Below are 26567 nucleotides of genomic sequence, written 5' to 3'. Positions count from 1 at the left end.
CTATTCTTTAACCCTATCCTGGTTGGGCTATTCTTTAACCCTATCCTGGTGGGGCTATTCTTTAACCCTATCCTGGTGGGGCTATTCTTTAACCCTATCCTGGTGGGGCTATTTTAACCCTATCCTGGTTGGGCTATTCTTTAACCATATCCTGGTGGGGCTATTTTAACCCTATCCTTGGTTGGGCTATTCTTTAACCCTATCCTGGTTGGGCTATTTTAACCCTATCCTGGTTGGGCTATTCTTTAACCCTATTCTGGTGGGGCTATTCTTTAACCCTATCCTGGTGGGGCTATTCTTTAACCCTATCCTGGTGGGGCTATTTTAACCCTATCCTGGTTGGGCTATTCTTTAACCATATCCTGGTTGGGCTATTCTTTAACCCTATCCTGGTTGGGCTATTCTTTAACCCTATCCTGGTGGGGCTTATCTTTAACCATATCCTGGTTGGGCTATTCTTTAACCCTATCCTGGTTGGGCTATTCTTTAACCCTATCCTGGTGGGGCTATTCTTTAACTCTTTCCTGGTTGGGCTATTCTTTAACCCTATCCTGGTGGGGCTATTTCTTAACCCTATCCTGGTGGGGCTATTCTTTAACCCTATCCTGGTGGGGCTATTTTAACCCTATCCTGGTTGGGCTATTCTTTAACCATATCCTGGTGGGGCTATTTTAACCCTATCCTTGGTTGGGCTATTCTTTAACCATATCCTGGTGCGGCTATTTTAACCCTATCCTGGTTGGGCTATTCTTTAACCTTATCATGGTTGGGCTATTCTTTAACCCTATCTGGTTGGGCTATTTTTGTCTTATGCATGGCCTTGAGGGCGAATTACGCCATTATCCAGGATAAGGTTATGTATCGGGGTTGGAGGCTCTGGATACGGAGGGGGAGGCTCTGAATACAGAGGAGGCGGATCTGGTTATGGCGGAGGCGTAACTGGATATGGCGGAGGCTATGGAGGAGGAGGCGCCGGATATGGTGTCACATTAGTAAAGGTGAATTTAATACAATTTTAATGATTTTGCATAAATGTATAATTGTATTTAAACCGTAAAATGTAACATTTTCTCATCGAATCCAGTTTTTCAACACACGGTTTCATCTAGTTCGCTTGTCTAAAGTTGCAGGCTCCCGCTCAATAGTATCTGCAATGCTAAGTGTTACTTCACACTACAAATTCCCATTTCCAATACAATACTGCTAAAATATACTTCACGTTTTATCTGCACTCAACTTTTCCTTATTCACTCGAAAAAATACCAGCCTGAAACTTTAATTTTTTCGGCATTATATCTTTGCAACCTGATGTCGTATCTCGTGGAAGAACTTAATAATGCAGTGTTCAATTTAAAGGTTTACAGCATTAATTTAAATGATTTAAAATTCGATGCTGATGATCTCATGGAGTAAATAACGTAAATATTAGTTCAGCATTTAATTGAAAATATATTTCGGACAGGGTTGACCATAGTCAGTTTTAACAATAAAGAAAGTTTTAAAAATTTGATTTGGAGGCAAGAAATCACTCCCGTACAGGATCTGTCGGTTCAATTAATTTGGTGTGACCCTTTGGAAGGGTAAACCAGATTCAATATATAGTACCAGATTCAATATAGTACCAGATTCAAACCTTTTTGTGATCAAAAATGCGGAGGATAAAGCTATTTTAACAGCTATTTTCCCGCTATTTGTTCATTGTTTTTCGAGCTATTTTTCAGCTATTTGTCCATTGTTTTTCCAGCTTCATTTACTGAAGAAAAAAACAATTAGAATCAAATGAAATTTAAAACCCCACGGGATTTAACGAATATTGTTGCAAACCAATAAAAAAGGATTTTTATAAAGGAATGTGAAAATAGCTTTTGTACAGAATCTTCAAAATAAAACAATAAGTTTAAAAAAAAACCAATATATTATTACATGACCAGACAAAGCTTTTAAAGGTACCGTTTTTAATCGGATATACATAGAGTTCTATCAATGAAGGGTCACTTGAAACTAATTGAACAGTTCCTTTAATAATATAGAATAATGCCGAAGATTCTCTTCTTGATCTGATAGACATAGATTTCTCAACCTTACTTCTGCTCCTCGGTATAGCAGGGGCAGCAGCAGCATTCTTCCTTTACCAGGTATAGATAGATAGATAGATCAGATAGATAGATAGATAGATAGATTGATAGATAGATAGATAGATATAAAGATAGATAGATAGATAGATAGATAGATAGATNGGGGTACCCATGTCTCCCCGGGGTACCCATGTCTCCCCGGGGTACCCATGTCTCCCTGGGGTACCCATGTCTCCCCGGGGTACCCATGTCTCCCTGGGGTACCCATGTCTCCCCGGGGTACCCATGTCTCCCCGGGGTACCCATGTCTCCCTGGGGTACCCATGTCTCCCTGAGGGTACCCATGTCTCCCTGGGGTACCCTAAAAAGACGACATCTACTGTTATATCTGTATTATTATTAATAATTCTAAGAACAATCTTTAGATTTGTTTCACAGCATTTTTGTAAATCCTGGAGATAAATTGGAGCCAGCTTCTGGGAGCTTGGAGCAGAAAATGAGATTGGAGCAGGAGCAGAGACTGGATCAAATACAGGATATGCTCCAACCTTTCCCTCCTTCAGTCACGGAGCAAGGTTCAAACATTTTTTTCAACTTTTTAATAAAATTATTTATTGTTACCATTGCAACCTTGAATTATTGAATTGACCCTCCTTTTGTGATTTAAAGTGACTTACAGAGCTATTTGCTTCAGAAACAATAAAGAAATTGTGAGAAATGACCACTTTAATAATAGACGATAAAAATTTTCCACCATTTGATCAGATAAAGATGCTAAAGGGACGAATGAAATAACAAGAAGAGTCCCTTTAATGGGACAGGAAAGGAAAAACGAAAGGGGGTATAAGATGAAACCTGAGAATCTCAGGCATTGAACGATACATATAAGACATCTATCCGATGTTTCTGTCTCGAGAAATTGATATAAAACTGTGTCAAAATTATACGAAAATTCATATATATATACAATTTTGTATAAAATTAACAGGTTTAAACAGATCATAATCAGCAAATATGCAAATCTAAAAACTATTATATCCGACAGGAGCCTGAGAATCTCAGGTTTGCTTCTATTATAATTTTTTTTTTTGCATTTTTAATAGATATAATTGATAATATTATTACATATAGTCCATATTACGTCACCAGAACTTCAGCCAATGGCAGTGTAGTATACTGGTCACGTGATATCCGTATCGTTCAATGCTTGAGATTCTCAGGTTTCTTCCTATACCCCCTTTTATTTTTTCCTTTACAGTCTCTTTAAGTGCATTTTATTTAAATATTATAATTTCAGGTTCAGTAAAAGAATGGAAGAGTATGAGTAGTACAGAGCAGATAAAGTTTTGAAAAAGAAAATATTATTCATGGTTTGGTTAAAAAAGATCATTATTAAAAACAATTATGATTATCTTTGGTCAAAATACATCTACTCTTTTGGAGACTTCTTGAAATAGGAATGCAAATAAAAGTTGATTTTGAAAAAAAGAAATTGTTTTAAATGCAATGATATTTGCAAAATGGAAAGTTAAAAAGATACTATTTTTTTCTGTTAAATTTAAAATTAAAATGCTCAAATTTTTGCATTTTCTTAAAAATCTCTTAACAAATTCTAAATAGTACCATTATTTGTGCAAATTGTGATTGTCTCTGGCCAAATACATTTATTCTTTTAAAGAATCATTACTAAAATGTTAAAATATATTTTACAACAAAAGTTGGTTTTGTAAATATTTGTAAATAAATTCAAAAAAATTGTTTAATTAATATCTTTGAGAACAGCGGTTTTTGGTCCATTTTGTCTATTGTAACATTGAACAATGAACATTTTTTTGCATTTTCACAATTATTTCTAAAATAATTGTGAGCATTACCTTTATTAGTGCAAATTAGTTTCTAAATTTTTAATTTAAGTCCTGAGAGCTAACACGAAAAGAATTTCTAATAATTAGCTGTGATGTACTCTACAGTGTATTCTAGTGTATAATGGACTGGGGGCTAAATATATAAACTAATTTAACTAGTCTCAACTATTTCAACTACAGAGATGCAGAGAGGGGGGGAAAGTTAATTTTCATGATAAAGGAATTAAGCATTTGCCATAAACTCAAATTTTGTAATTTTCTATATATTTGTAACCCGATTGACACCAAACTTTGATATATATGATATTTAATCCAAAAGAAATTATAGTTTCAAATAATTAAGCTCTACGACATTCGGTTTCAAAGTCATAGGAATTAGCAAATCTGATATGGAATTTAAAGAATTTGAGCCGCGGTTTAAATCCGCCAAAACCCGGTTTAAATTAAGCGCCGGTTTAAATCTTGAAACATTTGATGCATTTTAAGAGGAACCAACCATATTTAAACCGCGGCTTAAATTTAAACCGCCGCTCAAATTCTTTAAATTCGGCCACTGATTTTCTGCAGCAACAACTTAATTCTTTTATATGTTTAGAAATAAATCTCTCAATTTTCGGATTTAAATGTTCCGACAAATATTCAATTAAGTTAGAAATTATGACGAAAATATGGTGAACTGTCTAAAGCAGAAGTTTTAAATCTAAAGACGAGACAGGGTTTATTCAATTTAACCATGAAAGGTTTAATTAAAAGAAAAGTTCGGCAAATAGTTTTTAATGATAAAAAAAGATTTGACTTTTATTATCATTATCAAATGAATCAGTCATCCAATGATCATAACGTTGATTCAGAACTCTGAACCTTTCCTAATAACTTCATTTTTGCCCCCTCCCCCCACCCTCTTAACAATCTTAAATTGCCGTCTGCAACAAAGTAAATCAAATGATAAAAAAATCAGATTTTTTTTCAAATTGGCCCTGCAATTTTTTTACTCGAAATTTATAATCCCTGAGAAAAAAGCTTCTTTAGCTTTTAGATTGAAATAAATACATTGAACTTTTCCTTGTTTTATCCTAATCTATTGTAACAAGAACTGTTTTAAAAAACTTTATTTTCAACGAACTCTATGTTCGGTAATTACAAAGATACAAATCATGAAAAGTATGTACAAATCTTATTTAATTATCACAAAAATTTATTTCAATTCTTCAGCTACGCAAGACACTCATTAGAAAACATTTTCCGATCTTTTAGCTGTTTAGTATATTCTCCCCATTCATAGTCCAAGGTTTGGTTTGGCGTGATGTTTCCTGTAATTTCCACCAGGGGTCTTTTTCCGTCATTTCCCAAAATGGCGTCATGGTCTGGTTTACACATTATTCTATTGTTTATAAGATAAAACGCCTCGCCAACACAAAACCTAAAATATTTCTAAAGATTACAAAAATTTTTTTTTTTAAATAATCATTGAATGTTTTGGAGGATTTTGGATACCTATATTCACATTGTTGACATGCAAAACATTCCAGATGATACACATTAGATCCTGCTCGCATTACCATTTCAAAAGCTGGTACACCCTAAACAAGTTAGTTTATAAACAGATTTACCAACAAAGATATGCAGTGTACTGGAGGGTTCTGCAGCGTACTGTACTGTATAGTATATTCAGTGGACTACAATGTACACTGCAGTGCAGTACATACAGTATATTGCACTGTACAATATTTACAGTGTACTGCAGTGTACAGAATATACGGTGTACAGCAGTGTACAGTGCACCGCAGTGTACAAAATATACAGTGTACTGCGGTGTATAGTTTATACAGATATTAGGTACTTTCCCAAGGGTTTTTTCCTAAGCGCCAACTTTCGAAGGGTATTTTCCCAAGTGGCAACTTTCCAAATGTTCATTTTTTTCAAGCAGCAACCTCCCAAGTCTGTCCTAGCCGCCGCGCTCGACCCTCCTGGCCGATCATAGCCGCAGCACTTGGCCCCTTAGTAGCCTACGGCGCGATAGAAGGCCCAACCGGGAAGTCGCCCTTTGGAAAATGCCTTTGAGAAAGTAACTAACATCGTTACCAACAAAGATGTACAGTGCACTGCAGTGTGTGGTATGTATAGTGTACTGCAGTGTACATTATATACAGTGTACTTCCGTGTACAGTCTATACAGTGTACTGCAGTGTACAGTATATACAGTGTACTACAGTTCACTGCAGTGTACAGTATATTACCTTATTACAAGCTGCACAGTACCCAGTAGACCCAAAAAGACGAAGATAATCTCTTTTACAGAGAATTAGGTTTCCCTTGGTATAAAGGGAGTGACCAACCTCCCCTAGTCTACAGTCACAACAGCCACATTTCAGGCAGTCTTCATGCCAGTACATATCTAGTGCCTAAATATAAATATAGATTATGTACAGGGTACAGTCACAACAGCCATATTTCGGGCAGTCTTCATGCCAGTACATACCTAGTGTCTAAATATATATATTATATAGTTTATGTACATTATACAGCGTATACTGTACAGTCAAAGGGTTAAATATCAAAAACATGTATTTATTTACAACTCTTATCATGAACAAACTTACTGAGCTTGCTCCGGCCATGGATTCTTGTAAAGTCGTCTTTGATTTGTATTATAATAATTTTAAGCTTTTGAACAGTTTAAAACAGATGAATGTTGTTTTAAATATAAATTTCTAAGATGTTATTGAACAAAATCAGTTCAAAGCTTTATTTTGATTATATCTTGATATAGCAAGTATATTATCAAAGAAGTATTACCTTGTGTATAGATAAAACTACTTACAGTATTAATAAAACGTTAACATATTTTTATACTACAGTACGTAATTATCAAACGATACAAACTATTTATTAGGTGAAGTTTTGGCAAGGTTGTAATTTTAAACTGTATAATAGTGGTTAATGGGACAAAAGACGTAATTTCAAGTTATAGATTGGAATGTCTGATTCACAAAGGTACCCTTGCTATAAATTCAAGAAAACCTAAGGTAAAAACAAGTAATGTAGAAAACTAGATCTATTCAGCCATTATGCATATGCACGCATTATGCATATGATTTGCCATATGCTTAAAAAATCATAACCATTTTGTATTATGATCAGGTTGTTTAACATATTACTTCAAAATGATTTTAACAGATTTAATATATCTTTATAATTAAAGTTTGTTGAGATATCAAGCCAAATATAGAAAACAAATATTTAAGACAATGAGAAATGGATAAGAATCTCTCCCCTCACTAACTTTTAAAAACGTTTACTATACCACCCAGGCCTTTCTTGATGTTCGTTTAAATCATTAGGCTTCACATAATATTATTATTATTATAGGATGATTTCGTACACAAAGGTAAAATGGTACAATATGATAAGACAAAAACAAGAATAAAGTATAATATATAAATATTGTTTCTAGTCTAATTTATAGTTAAGATTACATATAACAGAGAAACAGGAAGCCAACGCGAAAGCTAATATTTCTATTTTAGACGTATTATATGTTTACCCAGAAAACATGTGTTACAAAGTACAGTGAATCCAAGATATATGAATACAAAGCAAGAGTTTTTATAATGTCGTATTACATATTTAAGATAAAATGCCGCGGAAAAATGAGTTTAATATAGCCCTGAAATATGAACGCAATTGATATGTTAATATTAAACTCATTTTACCGCAGTATTTGATCTTAAATATGTAATACGACATTATAAAAAACTCTTGCTATGTATTAATATATCTGGGATTCACTGTACTTTTTCATAAAATCACACATTTTGAGTCAGGTTTTCCAACGCTAGTGTATTTTACTTGTGAACCATTTTATTCCGCAAAATTCCATCCAATTTCGCGCAAATTCCGAGCAGCGGTATTTCGATTGGAAAACCCTAATTTTGAGAAAATATCTTAAGATTGAAAAAAAACTAAAGGCGATGATTTATCATTCTCTTACAAATTTTAAAGAAAATTATAAATCTTTATCTTTAGTTTTTTAAAGGGCTCGAAGCGCTCTGAATATCTAGTTTATAATTACCATTAGAAGATGTTTTGAGACTATCTTCTTTCCGCATCCCCCACACAGCTTAGATTTAGTCATTCTAAAATTAAATCTGATTTAATTAAATTCAGGGGCGCTATATAACAGATATTTGTCGTGTGGGGGGGGGGGTCACCCTTTGTTTGGACCTAAAGTCTACTTATGCATGGGAGGGGGGCTACCCCAAAGAAAAAACCTCCCTTGGCCTTGTTTGCCGTGATTAAGTTAAATTATATTCGAAAATGTGCTTTTGTAGTTTTCTTTTGTCCTAAACTGTATTGTTGAAACAAAAATAGTTTATAAATTATTTAAATTTCAAAATGTCGACCATTGTTTACTGACCTATAGGAAAATGGAAGTGTATGGCGGGAATATTCGAATTTGCGGAGTTTCCAGATGTATGCCGGCTCCGTACACAACTCAAACTAACTCCGGTGGAACCTCTGGAGAATATTTGCCGCCAGGCGTGCCGGTACCTCTTCACCACTCAGACTATCCCGGTTAGACGTACCGGTATCTCTGGCTCATCAAGCCTTCTCCGGTGGATTTTAGTAGTCGGGGCGGTACAACACATTTTATTCATCTATTTTTTGTTAGTTTTTTTTTTAACATTACATCAGAAATATAATTGTCAAGATCATTGTATGGTTAAACTAAAATGTCTATTATTAAAATACGCCAAAATTTACGTGAAAAAACCCCCCAAAAATTGAAATGTTTTAGATTTTGTATTTGAAATGAATCCAAGAATGCCGCCAAATATTTAGCAAGTAAATAGATGGATTTTAAACAAAATAAAAACAATTTTTAGTAATAGAAGGGTGCAATTAGAATAGAGAATTACGAGAAGGGGAGGGGGTGCTTTTGGAATTTACCTTATTGGGTATTTACAATGAAAAAGGACACACATTTAATATATAAATTTATAATTGTTATCAACATGTCAAAGTTGATAAGAATGACAAATTATCAAATATCATTTTCTGCGCTTGGCAATATATTAAATCATGAATTATTATTTCAGAAATATAAAACCGAACAGTTTGGCAAAATTCGTTTTTTTGGATTTATTATTTTTAAATTTTCCATGTCCTAACAAAAATATAGAAATCATAAAATCAGATTTTGTGGCAAAAACTGAATTCCTTTAAGTTCCAAATTATTTAAAGATTCCAAAATTAAAGTTTGTGACGCGGGATAGTTCAGTTTCAAGTTCTCTTTATAGTTATCAAATTTGCAAAATATACAAAGTTTCTAAAGTCGATATTGTGAGTCAGCTTGTGTTCATGTTTATTCAACTTTTAAACAAACTTGTTCTCGATCTTGCCAGTCAGTCTTTATTCAAAAAAAAAAAAATTTGACAAGAGATAAACTAGGAACCAAAACTAAGGAAGTTAAACCAGGAACCAATATCAAGGGAAAAAACTAGGAACCAAAATCAAGAGATAACTTAGGAACCAAAATCAAGAGAGATAATTCATAAACCAGGAACCAGCATCAAGGTAAAAAAAACTAGGAACCAAAATAAAGGAAAATAAATCAGGAACCAAAATCAAGATAAACTAGGCAACGAAATCAAAGAAAAAAACTAGGATTCAAAATCAAGAGAGAACCTAGGAACCAAAATCAAGAAAAATAAATTAGGAACTAAAATCAAGGAAGTAAAACCAGGAACCAACATCAAAAAAGATATACCAGGAACCCAAATCAAGAAATATAAACCAGAAACCCAAATGGAGGAAGTTAAATCAGGAACCAAAATCAAGAAATAAACTTGGAACCCAATTCAAGGAAGATAAACCAGTAACCAACACCAAGGAACAAAAACTAGGAACCAAAATCAATTTTAATGAAGTAGGAACCTAAATAAAGGAAGAAAAACCAAGAACCAGATTATCTGTATAAAAAAGTTTGAACACTAAGTTTGTTTACATTCCTCCCTGAAATTGCAGTACACTTACATGTGTAAATAGAAATAAGACAGTTCCTGACGCAACTTCCTTGTGTATGGTGTAATGTATAATATGTGGTATATCTAGATTAGCTGATAGGCTGTCATACGAGTCACGTGCAATAACGGAGAAACACATAGAAAGACAGACAATTTGGTTGGATAGATAGATATACGCAATCAGATGAAATAGATAGATTGAAAGAACACGTGACCATCTTTTATCTAATTAATACAAGGAATTATTCAACAAACCAGCAATATCTGATATTAAACTTATCAAGGGATTATCGCAATGCGACCCTCCTGTTATAAAGTGGTCTATTTATGATTCACAATAGTACCCTGTAAATCTTAATCTTATCAATAATATCGCTGTATATCTATTCTCGTACAATTTCGTTATTATAGCAGAAAAGCGCAAGTCATTTTACAGAGTAACCACAACCGAAAACAATAAATTTTGTGATTAATAATAAAGATAGTTTATGCATTCAGACAAAGTTGTTAGAGAGAACCGTTGTAAANTTACAGAGTGTCCCATATCATATTAGATTATCTCCACAAGCTTTGATACAGTCCCTATTAAAACATTGCACAATGTACAGATTGACGTACACACATCAGGACTTACAGAGTATCCCATATCATATTAGATTATCTCCACAAGCTTTAACGCTAAAATAAAACCTTAATACTCGAAAAAAACTAGTAATTTCCGCAAGAAAATTCATATATTAGCCTTATTCAATTTTTCATTATGATTCTTTTTTCATAAATTTTCTGATTAGTCCCGAAAATAAAATTTAGACTGATTGACGATCTAATATGATGTGGGACACCCTGTAGTTATAGCCACAGAACAAGCCGGAGTTCCCGGAGTAGTGACAAGCCGGTATACATATCGTTGAAAAATACTCAATGCCGCAAAGTTTATGTAAAAATGCACAATGGGCTTAAAGAGAGAAAATATTTTTTTTTCCATATTATTACCGAGACAATAGTTCTATTTACACTCCCTCCCCGGAACCAAGTTGGACCTACACTTACATGGTGTCCCTCATCATATTAGATTGATAATCACTCTAAATTTCGATTTTTGGGACTTATCAGAAAATTTAAGAAAATGAATCATTTTTAAAAATTAAAAAAGGCTACTATAAGAATTTTCTTGCGGAAAATACTAGTTTTTTTCGAGTATTATGGTTTTATTTTGGCGTTAAAGCTTGGAGATATTCTAATATGATGTGGGACGCTCTTTACATTGTGGGGAGTTTTTGTAAAAACCATAATGTGCACAACATTTACAATGACCCCGAACTTTACAAATCGATTGATTGATTACTGAAAAATATGCACCTATATGCAGCGGCATGGTTAGTAAATCCCTTTCGAGCCACTTAGGCAGGGCGGTCCGCGTCAGTGCTGGTTCTATGCTACCTGTTGTGTGGTTATAAATAGTTTTTTAATAAAATATTATTATTTGGTTGTCACAGTGATATTCAATAGACCTACCCTCTTAGCCTCTAACTGCAAACTTATGTTATTTCTTGTTCCCTGTAAAAGTTCAAAACTTTTGACTCTTACTTAATCTAGATAAACACACTTGTAAAACTACTTGAAAAGATTAATTATAGATTTGAGATTTGTACAATCTGTAAAACCTACTTGTAATAACACCTCTCACCACTTTGTAGGAGATTACTCCCTCTACTTCCCTGTATACAAGAGTTTACTCTTCACTACTCCCCTGTATACAGGAGTTTACTCCCCACTACTCCCCTGTATACAGGAGTTTACTCTTCACTACTCCCCTGTATACAGGAGTTTACTACCCTCTACTTCCCTGTATACAAGAGTTTACTCTTCACTACTCCCCTGTATACTGGAATTTACTCCCCACTACTCCCCTGTATACTGGAGTTTACTCCCCACTACTCCCCTGTAAACAGGAGTTTACTCTTCACTACTCCCCTGTATACTGGAGTTTACTCCCCACTACTCCCCTGTATACAGGGTTTACTCCCCACTACTCCCCTATATACAGGAGTTTACTCACCACTACTCCCCTGTATACTGGAGTTTACTCCCAACTACTCCCCTGTATACAGGAGTTTACTCCCCAGTACTCCCCTGTATACAGGAGTTTACTCCCAACTACTCCCCTGTATATAGGAGTTTACTCCCCACTACTCCCCTGTATAAAGGAGTTTACTCCCCACTACTCCCCTGTATATGGGAGTTTACTCCCCACTACTTCCCTGTATACAGGAGTTTACTCCCCACTACTCTCCTGTATACAGGAGTTTACTCCCCACTCTTCCCCTGTATACATGAGTTTACTCCCCACTGATTCCCTGTATACAGGAATTTACTCCCCACTACTCCCCTTTATACAGGAGTTTACTCCCCACTACTCCCCTGTATACAGGAGTTTACTCTTCACTACTCCCCTGTATACTGGAGTTTACTCCCCACTACTCCCCTGTATACTGACAAACAAAGAGAATAGATTAGTAGGGAAAAACAGATTCACAACAGTACCCTGTAATCATAAACTGATCAACAATTTGGAGAATATCGTTGTTTATTTTGCTTAATCAATGTTTATTTCTCTTAATACTCTCTATTGTCTCTGAAGCAGAAATACGCAAGTCACGTGTGGAGAACAGTAAGAGATTGATCATAATAGTGAACAGAATGATATGAAAGATAGGATATTTAGATCCGGAGCATTCAGTTCGTAAGATTGACAGAAAAGGGTCTGTAAACGTAATTTCAAATAACCTTCCAACCAATTGAAGGATACCCGATTTACAACGTTACCCTTGGACATGTCTGATAAAGTATGAATAAGATATCAATGTTTTCGTTTTTTAACCCGTTCTCATTAGTGGTTTCTCTGCATAACATGACTTGCGCATTTCTTGAATTATAAGAAGCAATGAAGAAACTCACAAAAATTAACATATTGTTAGAAAAATCACTGTACATATTCCACATTTTTGATACGATTACGTTTTTAATTGTACTTTTGTGACTATTTCGGTGGGCCATTTGCAATTACGCTTAGAATCGATTTAAAGATAAAAATGTGAGAGTTTCTTCTAACTGCGTAACACTCAACTGTTTGGGTTCGATTAGTTTGGGGGATCAATAACGGTTAGATTTATCCCCGACTCTTCCGCTAATCCTCTTTAACAATACATACATTCCTGGGAACAAATCACAGACCAGGAGGGGGGGGGGGGGGGGGGAGTAACGAGTAAAAACAAAGATTTATTTAAATTTTTCTCAACTTTTCATTGGCATGGTTAATGAAAAAAACAAATTTATTTTGAAGGGTAACCAAATAAAACGAAAATTATAATGCTTTATTTCAAATTAATCTTTTTATACCCTTAGACAAACAAATTTGCTTTTTTTTCGATGCAAAAAGGTTAAGGAGTCACGATTAATTCATCTATCGATCGGGCACCAGTTTGTTGTGGAACCTAACATGACCCCAGGGAAGGTTTATGGAATATCAAAATTAAAGAGGACAAAAATCCTGCAAAAAACCGCCAAAATTTGAAAACGATTTAAATGAGACATTTAAAACCTAAAATTATTTACACTTCTAAAGCCTAGTACTGAAAAGTTCTTGAAAATTTATGGATTGTTGCAAATATCTTTATTGGAGAAAATTGCATACCTATTTTCTACATCTGTTAAAAGAAAGAAAATTTAAAAAAGGTAAGTTTATTGATTAAACATTTTATTTGAAGTTCATAATAATAAGTGCATACATAAAAAAGTACATAGTAGGTTTAGAAGTATTAGAATCTACTTCAATTGCATACATAAAAACCTGAACAATTTAGAAATTAAATCAAATTAAAAGTAATTAAAAAATTATTTTAACGGTCAATATGATAAAATCAAGATCAAGGATTTTTTTAGAAGTCAAATTGAGCAAATAAATTTGGTCTGATTCCGTTTTCCCCCGTCCCCTCCATCTCCTCTGTCCCCTCCATCCCCTCTATCTCCTTCTCCAACTTCTCTTCCACTGTCCGAACTAGAAGCCGTATACCCCGCCTCCCTTCCTAAAAGTTAAGTAATGCGCAATAAGTTGGTTTATTTTTGAGAGATTTAAAGGTTTAAACAAATCTGAGAAGTTTTAAAATTAAAAAAAAAAATGTTTCTTTTTAACAGTTGACAACTATGCCTAAGAGAAAATATTTGCAAATAACAACCCAGAAGCAAACCTCTGTTTAATAAAAGTTTTAAAAAAGCAAAAGAATACAGTTTTGAAATTAAAATTGCATTAAAAGTTTCATAAACCAAACACAGGCGAGTAATTCAAGCTTACCTATAATCCGCATTGGCAGTTGTTAACCCCGTCTCTTGATCCACTGAACATATTTCTCATCAATTATTAATTTCCTAAAACATCTTTGCTTTTTTAACCGATCGATTTTTTTCAAAACTTTTAAAAGAACCAGTTGAAAGTAAGACATTTTGTAATATCAGCCGATTCTATTTTTGAATGTAGGAGCAGGATATGTAATTAGATTGTCGATATACATCTCTTCCGAGAGACGTGGAACCTGTCATCTCCAGCACTGTGATACTTAAATACCCCAAATAGATATAGACTCCTAATGACACCTTAAACCACGAAAAAACATTAAATTTGTTTTCTTAAAAAAGTGTTTTTTTTTCATTGACACATTCTAATCAAAATCAAGGCCAGGTCAGAGGCAATGGAAGTCACTTTTCAGAGTTTCCAAGTTTCCGGGAAGAGATATCGACAATCTGATTTCATATCCTGATTTCTGTTCCTTGGCAATTCTACGAGTCTACCATTAAAAAATTGTAAATATTTGCAAGTTTGCAACGGGGGTTTAAAAACCAGCTTCAGCTGAACAGAAGGGTAGAACATTTTGTCATTTATTCCAGTATTCCATCTTCTATGCCCGATAAGTTAAAATAAAAAAAATAAAAATTAAACTTAGAAAAAAGCGAGCGGAGATCTATTTTTCAGAAGAACTAGAGAAAAAAAAACATAAATAGTAAAGAGAAAAAAAACTAATATAAATCGATATAGGTCTATAAAGAATAAAGATCCAACTTTAAGGGCTTTCCTTAATAATTAAAGAATTTGGTTAAATTAATTAAACAATAGAAATAAAATCGTGGACGGTATTCATCGGCTTGTTCAGATACCAATATCGATTAATTTCTATAATGATTATTTTCGGTTATACAAATAGTTTTTCTTTAAATCTTTTTTTCTTCTCATAGCTAAAAGCTTACCATTAAAAAACAAACTCTTATTCTTAGAATAGCTGGGATGCAAAAATACCACTAGAATAATTTTTTAATTAACTAAAGTTGTCATCGATTACAGCATTACAATGTAGACCTTTTCAAATTACAAGTTTAGAAGGGAACAAAGACAAGCTGTTTAAATGTTTAAATGTTTCTGTTGTTTAAAAGCTTCATAGAAATCAAAATTGAAAAAGAAATAGTCTTAAATTTTATTGATATATACGTCGACTACTCTAATGGAAGAAATTAGGATAAGAGATGAGAAAAATTCCTAGAATAGCTTGTACTGCAGAACCCCCCGTGGGAAAATAGGTTAGATTGTGCCCGATAGATGTCAGCTCTTTCAGCATCCATCTGAGTAGAGGAAATATCAATCATTAATTATTAATTGATTCCAAATATGCATTAAAAGATTATTAAAATACTTGATTAAAAATATTTATCGATTCAGATAATAAAAAAATATATTTAATCGGCTTTTAATTATATAAATTTTCAGCAAGATTTTAGAATTTTATTTTTCGTTTTCAAACTTCTCTAATGTTTATGTTATGAATTTTTTACTATTTAAGACCATCCTGACTCCTGATCTAGAGCTAGGGACCAACCTGGAATTCCCTTCCTCATACCATAATTCCATTGGGAGTAGCTGGTGATGTAATCTTAATCAAGAAAAATAAGATTAGGAGAAATTAAGCAATTTAAACCTCACATGCATAAAGCTTGAGCCTTAAACATTCCAAAAGTTAAGTCCAAAAATTGTAAAAAATATTTATATTTATATTTTATTTTGACAAATGTTAGCACATGACATACACACATGTTGTTTATTACTTTTTCTTTTTTCAAATATCTGAATTTTTTGAATGATTTAAATTTCATCGACCTATCTCTGTGTCAAGTCTAACATGGTAGTTTTAAAAATTAGAGTAAAACACTAAAAAGGGGGGGGGGAGCCCGGAGCTTTACCCCCCTTACCAATCTTTTAAGGGTTAAATTATCAATATCTAAATAAGTACCTGGGTGCATCTATAGCATCTTTCACATTTTGTCCAAGATAAAGAGTTCGTAGCAAAACCTTAAAAAATAATTCAAATAAGAAAAAAATATTAAAGGGCCTGTCAATGTGATTTCAAGTGGCCTCCAATGGAAAGAGGTGTATACGCCCGACTCACAAACATACCCTTTAAACTTTATCTGAGATTCACAAACATACTCTTTATACTTTATCTAAAATAATTACACCTTACAACAAGATAGAAAAGCGTTATCATCTTTCTAATTGTCAGATTTTACAGGAAACTTATGGTGGCTCATTTGAACTTTCAACCACAGTCCTTTTTATTTTAACAGCATCATTCTTGTTTGTCCCTTTAAATGAAACAAAATCATGATTGTTTGTCCCTTTAAATAAAATAAGATCAGGATTGTTTGTCCCTTTAAATGAAACAAAATCATGATTGTTTGTCCTTTAAATGAAAAAAAATCAGGACTGTTTGTCCCTTTAAATGAAACAAAATCAGGATTGCTTTTCCCTGTAAATGAAATAAAATCATGAGTGTTTGTCCCTTTAAATGAAATTAAATCAGGATTGTTTGTCCCTTAAAATGAAATAAAATCACGGTTGTTTGTCCCTTTAAATGAAACAAAATCAGGATTGTTTTTCCTTTTAAATGAAACAAAATCAGGATTGTTTTTGTCCCTTTAAAATGAAAAAAAATCAGGGTTGTTTGTCCCTTTAAAAAAAAATTCAGGATTGTTTGTCCCTTTAAATAAAACAAAATCAGGGTTGTTTGTCCCTTTAAAAAAAAATTCAGGATTGTTTGTCCCTTTAAATGAAACAAAATCACGAGTGTTTGTCCCTTGAAATGAAACAAAATCAGGATTGTTTGTCCCTTTAAACAAAGCAAAATCAGGATTGTTTGTCCCTTTAAATGAAACATAATTAGGATTGTTTGTCCCTTTAATTGAAATAAAATCATGATTGTTTGTCTCTATAAACAAAACAAAATCAGGATTGTTTGTCCCTTTAATGAAACAAAATCAGGTTTTTTTTTCCCTTTAAATAAATGAAAATAATGATTGGAAAAATTGTATTATTCACCTGGGCAACAGCGGTTATAATTTTAGTTCCTCCACTGGCTCCAGCTTAAAAAAAAATCAATTTAACTTAAAAAATAAATTTAGAAAATGTGTTTAAAAATGGCAAATTTTGGATATCTGAAGATTTTGATATTTTTTAATTCAAAAGGTAAAATCAAAAATCCCATAACAATTTCACAACTTTTTATTGAAACCACAAAGAGGGGCTTAAATAACCCAGCATAGATATTTAGTACAGGGATTGTGATATATAGTACAAGAATTGTAAGTGTAATTTCAAGTCACCCTCCAGGTAAAAATGCCCAATCCATAGCGTTACATTTAAAAGCTTTTTTCTAATCAAGTTTAACTTAGATATCAATGTTGATTTTTTTAAAAACTGATTATTTTTGAAAAAAGAAACGATATCTTCCATTGGATTGGAGGTTAATGTTGTGAATCGGACATTGCCATCCTTGCAGCGAGGGTTACTAGGAAATAGGCTTACATTCCTTTTAAAATTTTCAAATACACCTAGGTTTGATGGTTCTTTGAAACTCTTCAAAAATAGAACAAAAATATCAATTCATGCGCAATTGTAGCCAATTCTGTTTTTCTTAGGAAAATGGTAACATATCTATCTTTTGTAAATAAAAACAATTATTAACTAACCTACTGCAATGACTCTACCCTCACTATCTAGTACTATAGTTGTACTAATAGAAGACATTGGTCGTTTACCAGGGTGGATAAAGTTATTCTCAGATGGGCGCAGTTTATAAGCACTCACTAAAATATAGAAATAGTTTATTAGAGAGAGAAAAATGATTAATTTAAGAAATGGTGTGTTCGTGCAGAAATAATAAGGGTAAATGTGGAATTTAAAGCATGACGTCATACTTCTAGGATATTCGAGGCACTTGGAATTCGGTTTTTGTCAGTCCAATAAAATCAGTTTATATCTGAAGCCTTTAGTCTTTGTTTTAAACTACGAATACAACACGACCTATTTTGCCAAAAAAGATATTCCTGAAAGCCAGTTGGTTCAATATATGAGATGTAATTGTGAGGATAAGATGAGTTTATTGTTTAAAAAATACTAGGTTTCAAGAGGATGAGAAAGTTAGTTATTACGTAGACAGAAGAGATTTAAGTTTAACATAAATAATATTTGACGTCAGTCGTAAATCCTTCTGATTTCATTTTATACGAAAAGAACTGAAACTCTTGTATTGTGATATCGAGATCAATGCTTGATTTAATTCGATATCCGCAGTGTACTGGTACCATGAAGGGATAACTGAAATTCAGAGATTAAGCAATAAGCATTGATTCACAACTTAAAAGTTCCCACTGAGGATATCAGCATCAACTATCAAGCGATCAGAATTATGAGTATCCAACGCACATGTTCCTAGCTCCGGCAATAGTAAATTAATGATCTTCTAAAGTTTATGATATAGCTTTAGTCGCAAATTCCTAAATTCAAAACCGTTAAATATATATATACTAGCTTGGGAACCCAGCTTTGTCTGGATTTCCCCTATAAAAATCAACCGACTCGACATTCCTGTGGTTCTCCCAATCAAAATTTTTACAGTTACAGTTACAGACAAACAGAGATTTCTACTTTATACGTAAGTACAAGATATAGTTATTGAAAGTGGGCAATTCCTCTAGCCTACCTATATTTGGACTGGCAAAGTCGTCCATCTGATTATTCATGATGATTCCTGTACTTCTTGACAGATATTTACAACCATATATGAGATTGATAGAAGCTGTTACTGATACTGCATTCCCCTCAGGGTCTAAACTTAAATTACATTTAGGAAAATTAGTTGAGTCAACTTTAGAGAAAATTTTAGCGCAAAACTTCAATCTGTATAACCTATCTGTGGAGATTCAAAGTTAATGTTGTCAAATCATTTTCCAGTATCTCTGTAGTTATGAATATTTTATTAAACTAGACAAACGTTGTGCATTATTGCATTTCCCCAAACGGCTAGTTTTTTGATAATAACTTAGTTCAAAATTTCTTAAAATTAAATTAAAAGTTTTTTTTGCACATAAATTACTGACAAAAAAATACAGTGCAATATAATGAAAATTAAAATTCTCTAGAATAGAAAAAACATTTAACCTTTTATGTTGATAAAAAAACGGAAAAAATGCCATTTAAAAAAAATATTAATTTTACTTATCATGAATTCTTTGTAAGTTTGAAGGATATTTTATAAATAATAAGGTAAAAACCAAAGATGACATTAACCTAAGAAATTCATATGACATGTTCCATGATCTTCGGTTGGAATATAGGAAGCTCCATAATGTGCTGGATCTCCAGAAGTCTGGTCGTCAACTATAACATTTCTAAACAAAGAATCAATGTTGGAATATATATGCAATTTCTTTTTTTTTGAATAAATTTTCTATTAAAATTTTAAAAGAGAAATAACAATACTACAGCAAAAAAAGTTGAAACTTTATGATTAAGTCAAACCCGCCTTACACAAAAAAATAACTGTTTTAAAAACATAAAGATTAAGGGGCTAGGAAACAAATTCAACACGGGATAGGGGAGCAGGGGATAAACATTTCTTTGTTCAAGTCAGATTTTATGATTTGAGAAACTCGGGATTTAGAAATAAGCCTTGTTCTAATTCTTCAACAGATCTATGGATTGTTTTAATCCCTTGTCGGTCTCTGCAATCCAATCCAATGATATCCGAAGTTGACTTTTTAAAAATATATTCTTCTAAATAACTTACTTGATATTTTCAATCCAGTTTTCACTGGTTAGCTCCTCTACTAAACTGTGAACCTCATGGCTAAATTTTAAAAAAATTATTAAATTAAACTGATTCTCATTTACTTGCAGAGTTGTGGTTGACAGATGAGTTGGATTGAAAATCCCCCAAAATAAGAGAAATCCAACCCCAAAAAATCCCGCAATGTAAATTTTTAAAATCCCAACAAAATCCTCAAAAAAGAATTAATAAAAGCACCACCAGAATAACAATTTCAGGTATCCTATTTTCTCCACTAGGTAATTTGCCCTCTAACTTCTCAATTATACATATAATTTCATAATTCATTGTATCTTTCCCACATTTCCTACTCAAAAACTTAATAGTATCTTTTCCACTTTTCCAGCTCAAAACAGAAGTATTTGCCTATCCCCAAATTAGTTTGGGATATTCCCAATGGGTTGTTCACTTACATATTTGAAAAGGATAATGGCGAAGCATTTTTGAATGTCCAAATCATCCGCCAAAAAATTTATTTAGAACCAGTTTAAGTGGAACCAACCATATTTGAGCCACGTCTCAAATTGAAGCCATGGCTCAAATTCTTTAAATTCGGCCTCTGGGTTTGGAAATAACTGAATTGGAGAGAGGTCACTGAATTACCTACCGCCTGGTTCAATTTCTCAATCACTTATTCAGAGATGAGCTAACGATTCATATGGATCTGAATCCGTGATCCGGGATGTGTAACGCTCAGTGGAAGGTAGTTTAGCGACCCCTCCAATTCATTAAATTCGATCCCTGGTTTAATGATGATTTACAACCTAATTATTGATTAGCTTTTGTAGATGCTCTTCATGCTTTCTTTTTATTGTTGATAAGTTTTTACGATTTAATAAACTTACCTGTGTACATAAATTCATTTTAAAAAAAGTGAAGAACCCCTTTAATTACGAAAAGAAATTATTAAATTTACCTTATTTTATGCCCGTCGCTTGAAAAAGATAAAATAAGTAATGTGTAATGTCTAAATAAATATTATTGGGATTTATAAAGTTTCAAGTTAACAGGACTGTAGACATAATTTTACGTGACCCTCATTAGTAAAAGTGGCGAGTCCGATTCACAACAGTACCCTTAACCCCTAAATCTGATCAATATTGTAAAAGATCACGTCATTTTCCTGGCTTTAAAAAAGATAACAATTTTGATAATTTTGCAAGAAAATCTCTTTAGAACCCACCAAACCAAAACACATGAATATCTAATTCTTTCTTGATCAGACACTTATCAGTGTACGATTGTGAGTTTGAAAATTTATTCGTAAAACTTCTTATTCATGAATAGAAATGTACCTTGTTGCTTTAAAGCTCCAATCTGCTAAATGAGTTTTCCGCGCAAAACCAAACTTCGAAGCTTCAGCAAACCTAGAAATAATTAAATATAGAACTGTATGCGTAAAATTATTTCATTTAAAAGATCAGTCTCAGAAGGATGATTTGATCTTTGCCAGGGTTATGAAGATCAAAAAAAAGGATAATTTACCTATGCCAGGTGTTCTTAGCCTTATAAAGATCAATTCGATCAAGATTATTTTACCTATGCCAGGTTTTGGCCTTGTGAAGATCAATTGGAGCAAGATTATTTTACCTATCACAGGTTTTAGCCTTTAGGGGATCAATCAGAGCAGGATGTTTTTACCTAAACCAGGTTTTGACCTTGAGAAGATCAATTGAAGCTGGATTTTCTTACAGATGTCAGGTTTTGACCTTGAGAAGATCAATTGGAACAGGATTATCTTACCTATTCCAGGTTTTTGCCTTGTCAAGATCAGTTGGAGAAGGATAAATTTACCTATGCCAGGTTTTGGCCTTGTGAAGATCAATAGGAGCAGGATTGAAAAGATCCATGATACCAAGGATTGCAGCTGTGATCGCTCCACTGCCAGGAGGAGGGGATGTTACAAGGGTCAAACCCTTATTCTTCAACTAAACCAAAAATTAATTAATTTTTTTTATTTCTGGCCTTATTGCATATTAATTTAAAAACAAGAAGTATGATCAAGGGTTTCCAAGTGGTTTTTATTTTCGCGCTATTGCAAGCTCAGTGATTCCACTCCAAACAATTTGAACCTGATTCTGCATGAAGAAATTCCGATTGGAAACTTTAGGTATGATGGTATCTAAGGCCGGAAAAAATTAAATGTTCGAAGAAGTTCAACAAGTCATGGATATATGGATGTAATAACTTTTTTCACAATCTGCCTGTGTAATACTTTCCCTTCTTAAATGGACTGAGCCTTTAAAAATTAAAATACCACATTTACACTGTAAACGCCAGGAAGATAAAATATTGAAAAATTTTCCTCGGAACCGTTTACTACTGGGAATTCTTGCACAAAAGGTTTACTGTACTTTGGACCGGAACAGATTTGACATGATAATTAATAGTTGGATATGAATTTTCACCAAGAAAATTATATTTTTTAAATATAATAATTACCTTAAAAGAGATCGGCTCATCCCACACAACCTTGTAATTCTTCAAGTCCTAAATATATATTTGTTTAATATTTTTTCTTTACACTTTGGTCCCATTGCTTTATTCAAAATCCACTTAAACGGAAAATTTCAAGCTAAAAGATTTTGAAGGTTTAACAGTAGACTTTTTGTGAGATGTCAAGTATACCCCTATGATTACAAAAAATTCAATTAAAACCCCCTGTCCCCTAACATTTAACCTGAAAACCTTAATCTGATCAAAAATGTGGAAGATACTGTCGTTTTTCTGGCTCGATAAGTGTTTATTTCCGTAAATTTCTTCTCAGCAAGAAACGCAGAGAACCCGGAAATGAAAATTAACAGTTTAAAAAATGCATATCTAATTTTAACATGATCAGACAAACTTTCAAGGGTACAGTTGTAAATCGGACATTGCCATTTACTTACCTTTAGTGTAATTATCCCACCAGCATCTTTTATATCTTTAGCTAGTAGTTCACCAGTCAAACCCCCATATAGCTCACTAGCTCCATTTCTAGGTAGATGATAGCTTACAACTCTATTTTAAGGTAGATAATTGCTTATTAACCCTATCTCTGCTGGGGTACTTGAAAACCAGGATATGCTGGGGGGGGGTCAATTTGGGGGGCAAATTGACCTCTAAATCCCATGTTTGACGTCCAAATATGACAAATGACACATCATTGGAAAGCTGTTGTGCTCTACTTTTAGAATCTGCAAAAAAATGTGCAAATTTGCAAAAATTGAATTTTTTATCGCAAAATCCAGTTATAAAGTAAAAATGTTTTCAAAAAAAATTTGTCTAAAAACTGAATAAATTATATTTTTTTGAAAAGCCCTTGACCATGCCATTTCAAATATGCAAAAATTTGCAAAATTTTTTAAATAACCTGATTTTTAATCAAGAAAAACTAAAAATGTGCAAATTTCCTTTGACAGGTTGTTTGCAAAAAATTTGCAATTCTTTTTCACAAAAAATGTGCAGCTCGTTTCCTTATGTCAAAGGGTTTCCAAAAAGCTAAATTTTATTAAAATCTGACAAGTGGAATTGGGTCAAAACAAAAATTTAGTTTGTTACATGAAAAAGCAGTCATTCAGGCAGTGTTGCCTGAGGACTCAGGCAGTTAGTATTAAAGTCCGGTTTTCGGCCTAAAGGGAGGGTTTTGGGTATGTAGGAAAAGTCAGAAAATTTCAACAGCCTCAGACCAAAACTTTTTGAGTTATGTAAAAAAAAAACTAAGGGGGGGGGGGTTAGGAATAGGATTAACTTCATTTTTAGGTAGATAACAGCTTACTAACTCCATTTTTAAGTAGATAATAACTTCATTTTTATGTAGATGATAACTAACTAACTACATTCCTTGGTAGATAATAGCATATGAACTCCATTTCTAATTAGTTATAGCTTACTAACTCCATTTTTACTTATTCAAAGCAACAGTGGTGGACGCTCCCTTTAAGGAATAAAACAAGATAATGACAGATAGACAATTTAATGTTAGGTATTTTCCCAAAGACTTTCTCAAGGTTTTTTTCTATGTGGCAACTTCCCAAATGTGCAATTTCCCAAATGTACATTTTCCCAAACTGTTACTTCCCATGTCTGTCCTAGCCGCAGCGGTCGGTCCTCTAACCCATCCTAGCTAAAGTGCTCGGCCCCCATTGCAGCTTTTGGCGCATCAGAGGCCTAACCTACCCTTTGGGAAGTTGAAACTTGTGAAATTTCTAATTTGGGAAGTTGCCACTTGGGAAATTGTCAGTTGGAAAATTGTCATTTGGGAAGTCGCCTTGGAATAATGCCCTTAGAAAAATACCGATAATAAATTCTTACAAGGCAATTCTCTCCAAGGTTCTTCCTAGCAAAGGAAATGTATACACCTCTCCTTCTTTTCTAATATCCCCAGTTTTCTAAATACAATATGGATCAGAAAAAAATACTTGAAAACAAATGTAGGACTTCACATTACCCCAGAAAAGGTTTATGAAGGCCAAAATTGCAAAAATTTGGGTCCAAAAGTTTTTGATCTTTGTAAAATTTTAAAATTGCGCGAAAATATAGTATGAATCCACGAAACATTTTTTGATTTTGATTTATATTTCGTAAATATGCTCACAGATAGAGCCACAGTTTAAAGGTGAACTAAAAGATGAGCGCAAATCGCACTAAAAGCCTAGTGTTTTAAAAGACCCAAATAAAAGGCTCAACACTTTTTCTTCAAACAATGACTATAAAGTATTAAATAAAAATCAAAACCTTGCTAAAAAATATATCCACTAGGCCAGGATCCCTTTTCATGCTTCCTTTTACCTAGGAATATTAACAGTATGTTCAATCAACGATTAAAAATATAAAATTCATCCAAATAAATATTTCTTAAAAGCTTCAATTAAAGAATTTCCTATCTGTATATTTTTGCAAACTGAAAGTGGAAATCTTTGATATTTTATACTTTGTCCATTTGATCTTTTAGACATTGTAATGCAATATACACAAACTCATCCTTAAATGTAAACAGGCTACCAAGGGTATGACAACTATATAAATAAAGATTGAGGAGACTTTTCAGTTTCTAATAAATATCAAAAGTAAAATACTTCCTTAAAATTTACCTTATGACCAAAAAACACTGCATGCTGGTTTGTTGTAATTCCGTTAAAGCAAAGATCTATTGAAGGCTCAAGCAAACTAAAAGAAATCAAATTTTTGAAGATATCCAATAGTGTTTTTGTCACAAACTCTGATTATATAATCCCAATAACATTGCAACCCAATGTCGTAGACCTTAGATATTTCAAACTAAGAATTCTGTTAGATCAAAAATTTTAAGCTTGAGATATTAAAGGATCACATCAGATCAGGTTCCAATGATATAGGGATTAGAAAATGTGGTAAACGTTTCAACTGAAAAGAGAAATTGTACTGAATTTTTTTTTTTCATGTACGCAGATTTTCTGGTTTAAAATTTACAAAACAAAATTTGTGCCCATGTCGTTATGGCCAGCAGCTAACAAACAGCAAAGCTATAAATATAGTTTTAATCATAACCAGTGGCGGTAAGAAGATTTTTTTAATCTCCAAGTGCGGTGCTTAAGGGGTCTGTAAGCATGACTTCAAGTGCCCTTACAAACTTTGTCTGAATTGAAGATTTTAAAAACTGATTATTTTCTGTTCTGGTTTTTTTACAAAATTGAACTGCGGCATTTAACAGCTTTGGAATTTATCAGAATTATCTTTTACATCTAGAAAAACGACAATATTGACCAGTTACAAGTTTCAAGGGTAGCGTTGTGCCCATTGTCATCTTGGTCACATGAAATTACGGTTTAGTCCCTGGAACTCCCGTTGGAGCTAAATATCCCTCTTTGAATTTATTTCTCAGTGACAATTATGCACAGTAATCCCCTAGCCTGTATACGCCCCTAATCTTGACTAACCTTCTCCATGATATATCTGGGTTCCCTAGTCTATTTTTTAGTTCCCAGGTTCCTGCCACAAACCCTGGAATACCCGAAGACAGTGGCCCAAAATGGGTCAGGTTCGCGTTTCCTCTTAAAATGAAAAACATAGGTTAATATATTTCATCCGCATTCAGTTGATAGATAAAAATCAGCAGCTATAAACTTTTTTTTAAAGGACAGTGGCCCAAATTGGGTTATGTTTGCATTGCCCCTGAAATGAAGATACATGGGTTTTGAACAATTCAAAAATATCTTGCATCAGCATTGAGATAAAATCAGAAACTCCATGCACTTAAGCTGTAGAAAGCTTATTTTTAAAAAAGGACATTGGCCTTAAATGGGTCAGGTTCGGGTTGTATGGCTTTACAAACAATTTTAAAAATAATAAATTAACTAGACAGACGGAGAAGGTAACATTTATGCGACATCACTGGAACAACTTTGTGACCTACTAGCTCCTCCAGTTCTGATTTTA

General features: G+C 33.2%; 2 protein-coding genes across 3 annotated transcripts; both read right to left on the bottom strand.

Annotated features, from left to right (window-relative positions):
• Positions 1-5034: 5034 nt before the first annotated feature.
• LOC111714734 (LIM domain only protein 3) lies at positions 5035-8629 on the bottom strand. Its single transcript, XM_023489898.1, has 5 exons — positions 8358-8629; positions 8013-8076; positions 6178-6342; positions 5435-5520; positions 5035-5360 (listed from the first exon to the last, which is right to left on the bottom strand). Exons 2-5 carry the CDS (start codon positions 8073-8075, stop codon positions 5153-5155), a joined length of 522 nt encoding a protein of 173 aa, XP_023345666.1. The 5' UTR covers position 8076; positions 8358-8629; the 3' UTR covers positions 5035-5152.
• A 5062-nt stretch (positions 8630-13691) lies between these two features.
• Positions 13692-26214, bottom strand: LOC111714732 (glutathione hydrolase 1 proenzyme). 2 transcript variants are annotated; one of them, XM_023489896.1, is made up of 19 exons: positions 26069-26214; positions 25244-25319; positions 24888-24941; positions 24465-24541; positions 23060-23147; positions 22614-22661; positions 21966-22099; positions 21467-21538; positions 21088-21105; positions 20133-20192; positions 19634-19734; positions 19047-19172; positions 18034-18150; positions 17384-17427; positions 16299-16357; positions 15888-15941; positions 15551-15633; positions 14318-14360; positions 13692-14051 (listed from the first exon to the last, which is right to left on the bottom strand). In XM_023489896.1, the coding sequence occupies exons 1-19, from the start codon at positions 26197-26199 to the stop codon at positions 14024-14026; spliced, it is 1413 nt and encodes a 470-aa protein (XP_023345664.1). In that variant the 5' UTR covers positions 26200-26214; the 3' UTR covers positions 13692-14023. The 2 variants fall into 2 exon arrangements, with proteins under 2 accessions (XP_023345664.1, XP_023345665.1); XM_023489897.1 differs by lacking the exon at positions 21088-21105.
• Between the last annotated feature and the right edge of the window lie 353 nt (positions 26215-26567).

This window comes from Eurytemora carolleeae, unplaced genomic scaffold (genome assembly GCF_000591075.1).
Source record: "Eurytemora carolleeae unplaced genomic scaffold, Eaff_2.0 scaffold1030, whole genome shotgun sequence".
NCBI lineage: Eukaryota > Metazoa > Arthropoda > Copepoda > Calanoida > Temoridae > Eurytemora > Eurytemora carolleeae.
Note: the sequence above shows the minus strand (reverse complement) of the source record. Positions and strands in the feature narration are given on the sequence as shown.

Bases quoted from the DNA above. Each gene is read 5' to 3' on its own strand.
- LOC111714732 (XM_023489896.1), bottom strand. From the start codon at position 26,199: ATGTTTTTCATTTTAAGAGGAAACGCGAACCTGACCCATTTTGGGCCA. The intron at 24,542-24,887 runs GTTTTGATTTTT...TATTGTATTTAG, and splicing joins TGGATATATTTTTTAGCAAG to AAAACTGGGGATATTAGAAA. The intron at 15,942-16,298 runs GTACTTATTTAG...TTCTTGATTAAG, and splicing joins GATGCTATAGATGCACCCAG to ATTACATCACCAGCTACTCC.
- LOC111714734 (XM_023489898.1), bottom strand. From the start codon at position 8,075: ATGACTAAATCTAAGCTGTGTGGGGGATGCGGAAAGAAGATAGTCTCA. The intron at 6,343-8,012 runs GTAATTATAAAC...ATTTATATTTAG, and splicing joins TCTCAAAACATCTTCTAATG to GCACTAGATATGTACTGGCA. The intron at 5,361-5,434 runs GTATCCAAAATC...GAAATATTTTAG, and splicing joins TGTCAACAATGTGAATATAG to GTTTTGTGTTGGCGAGGCGT.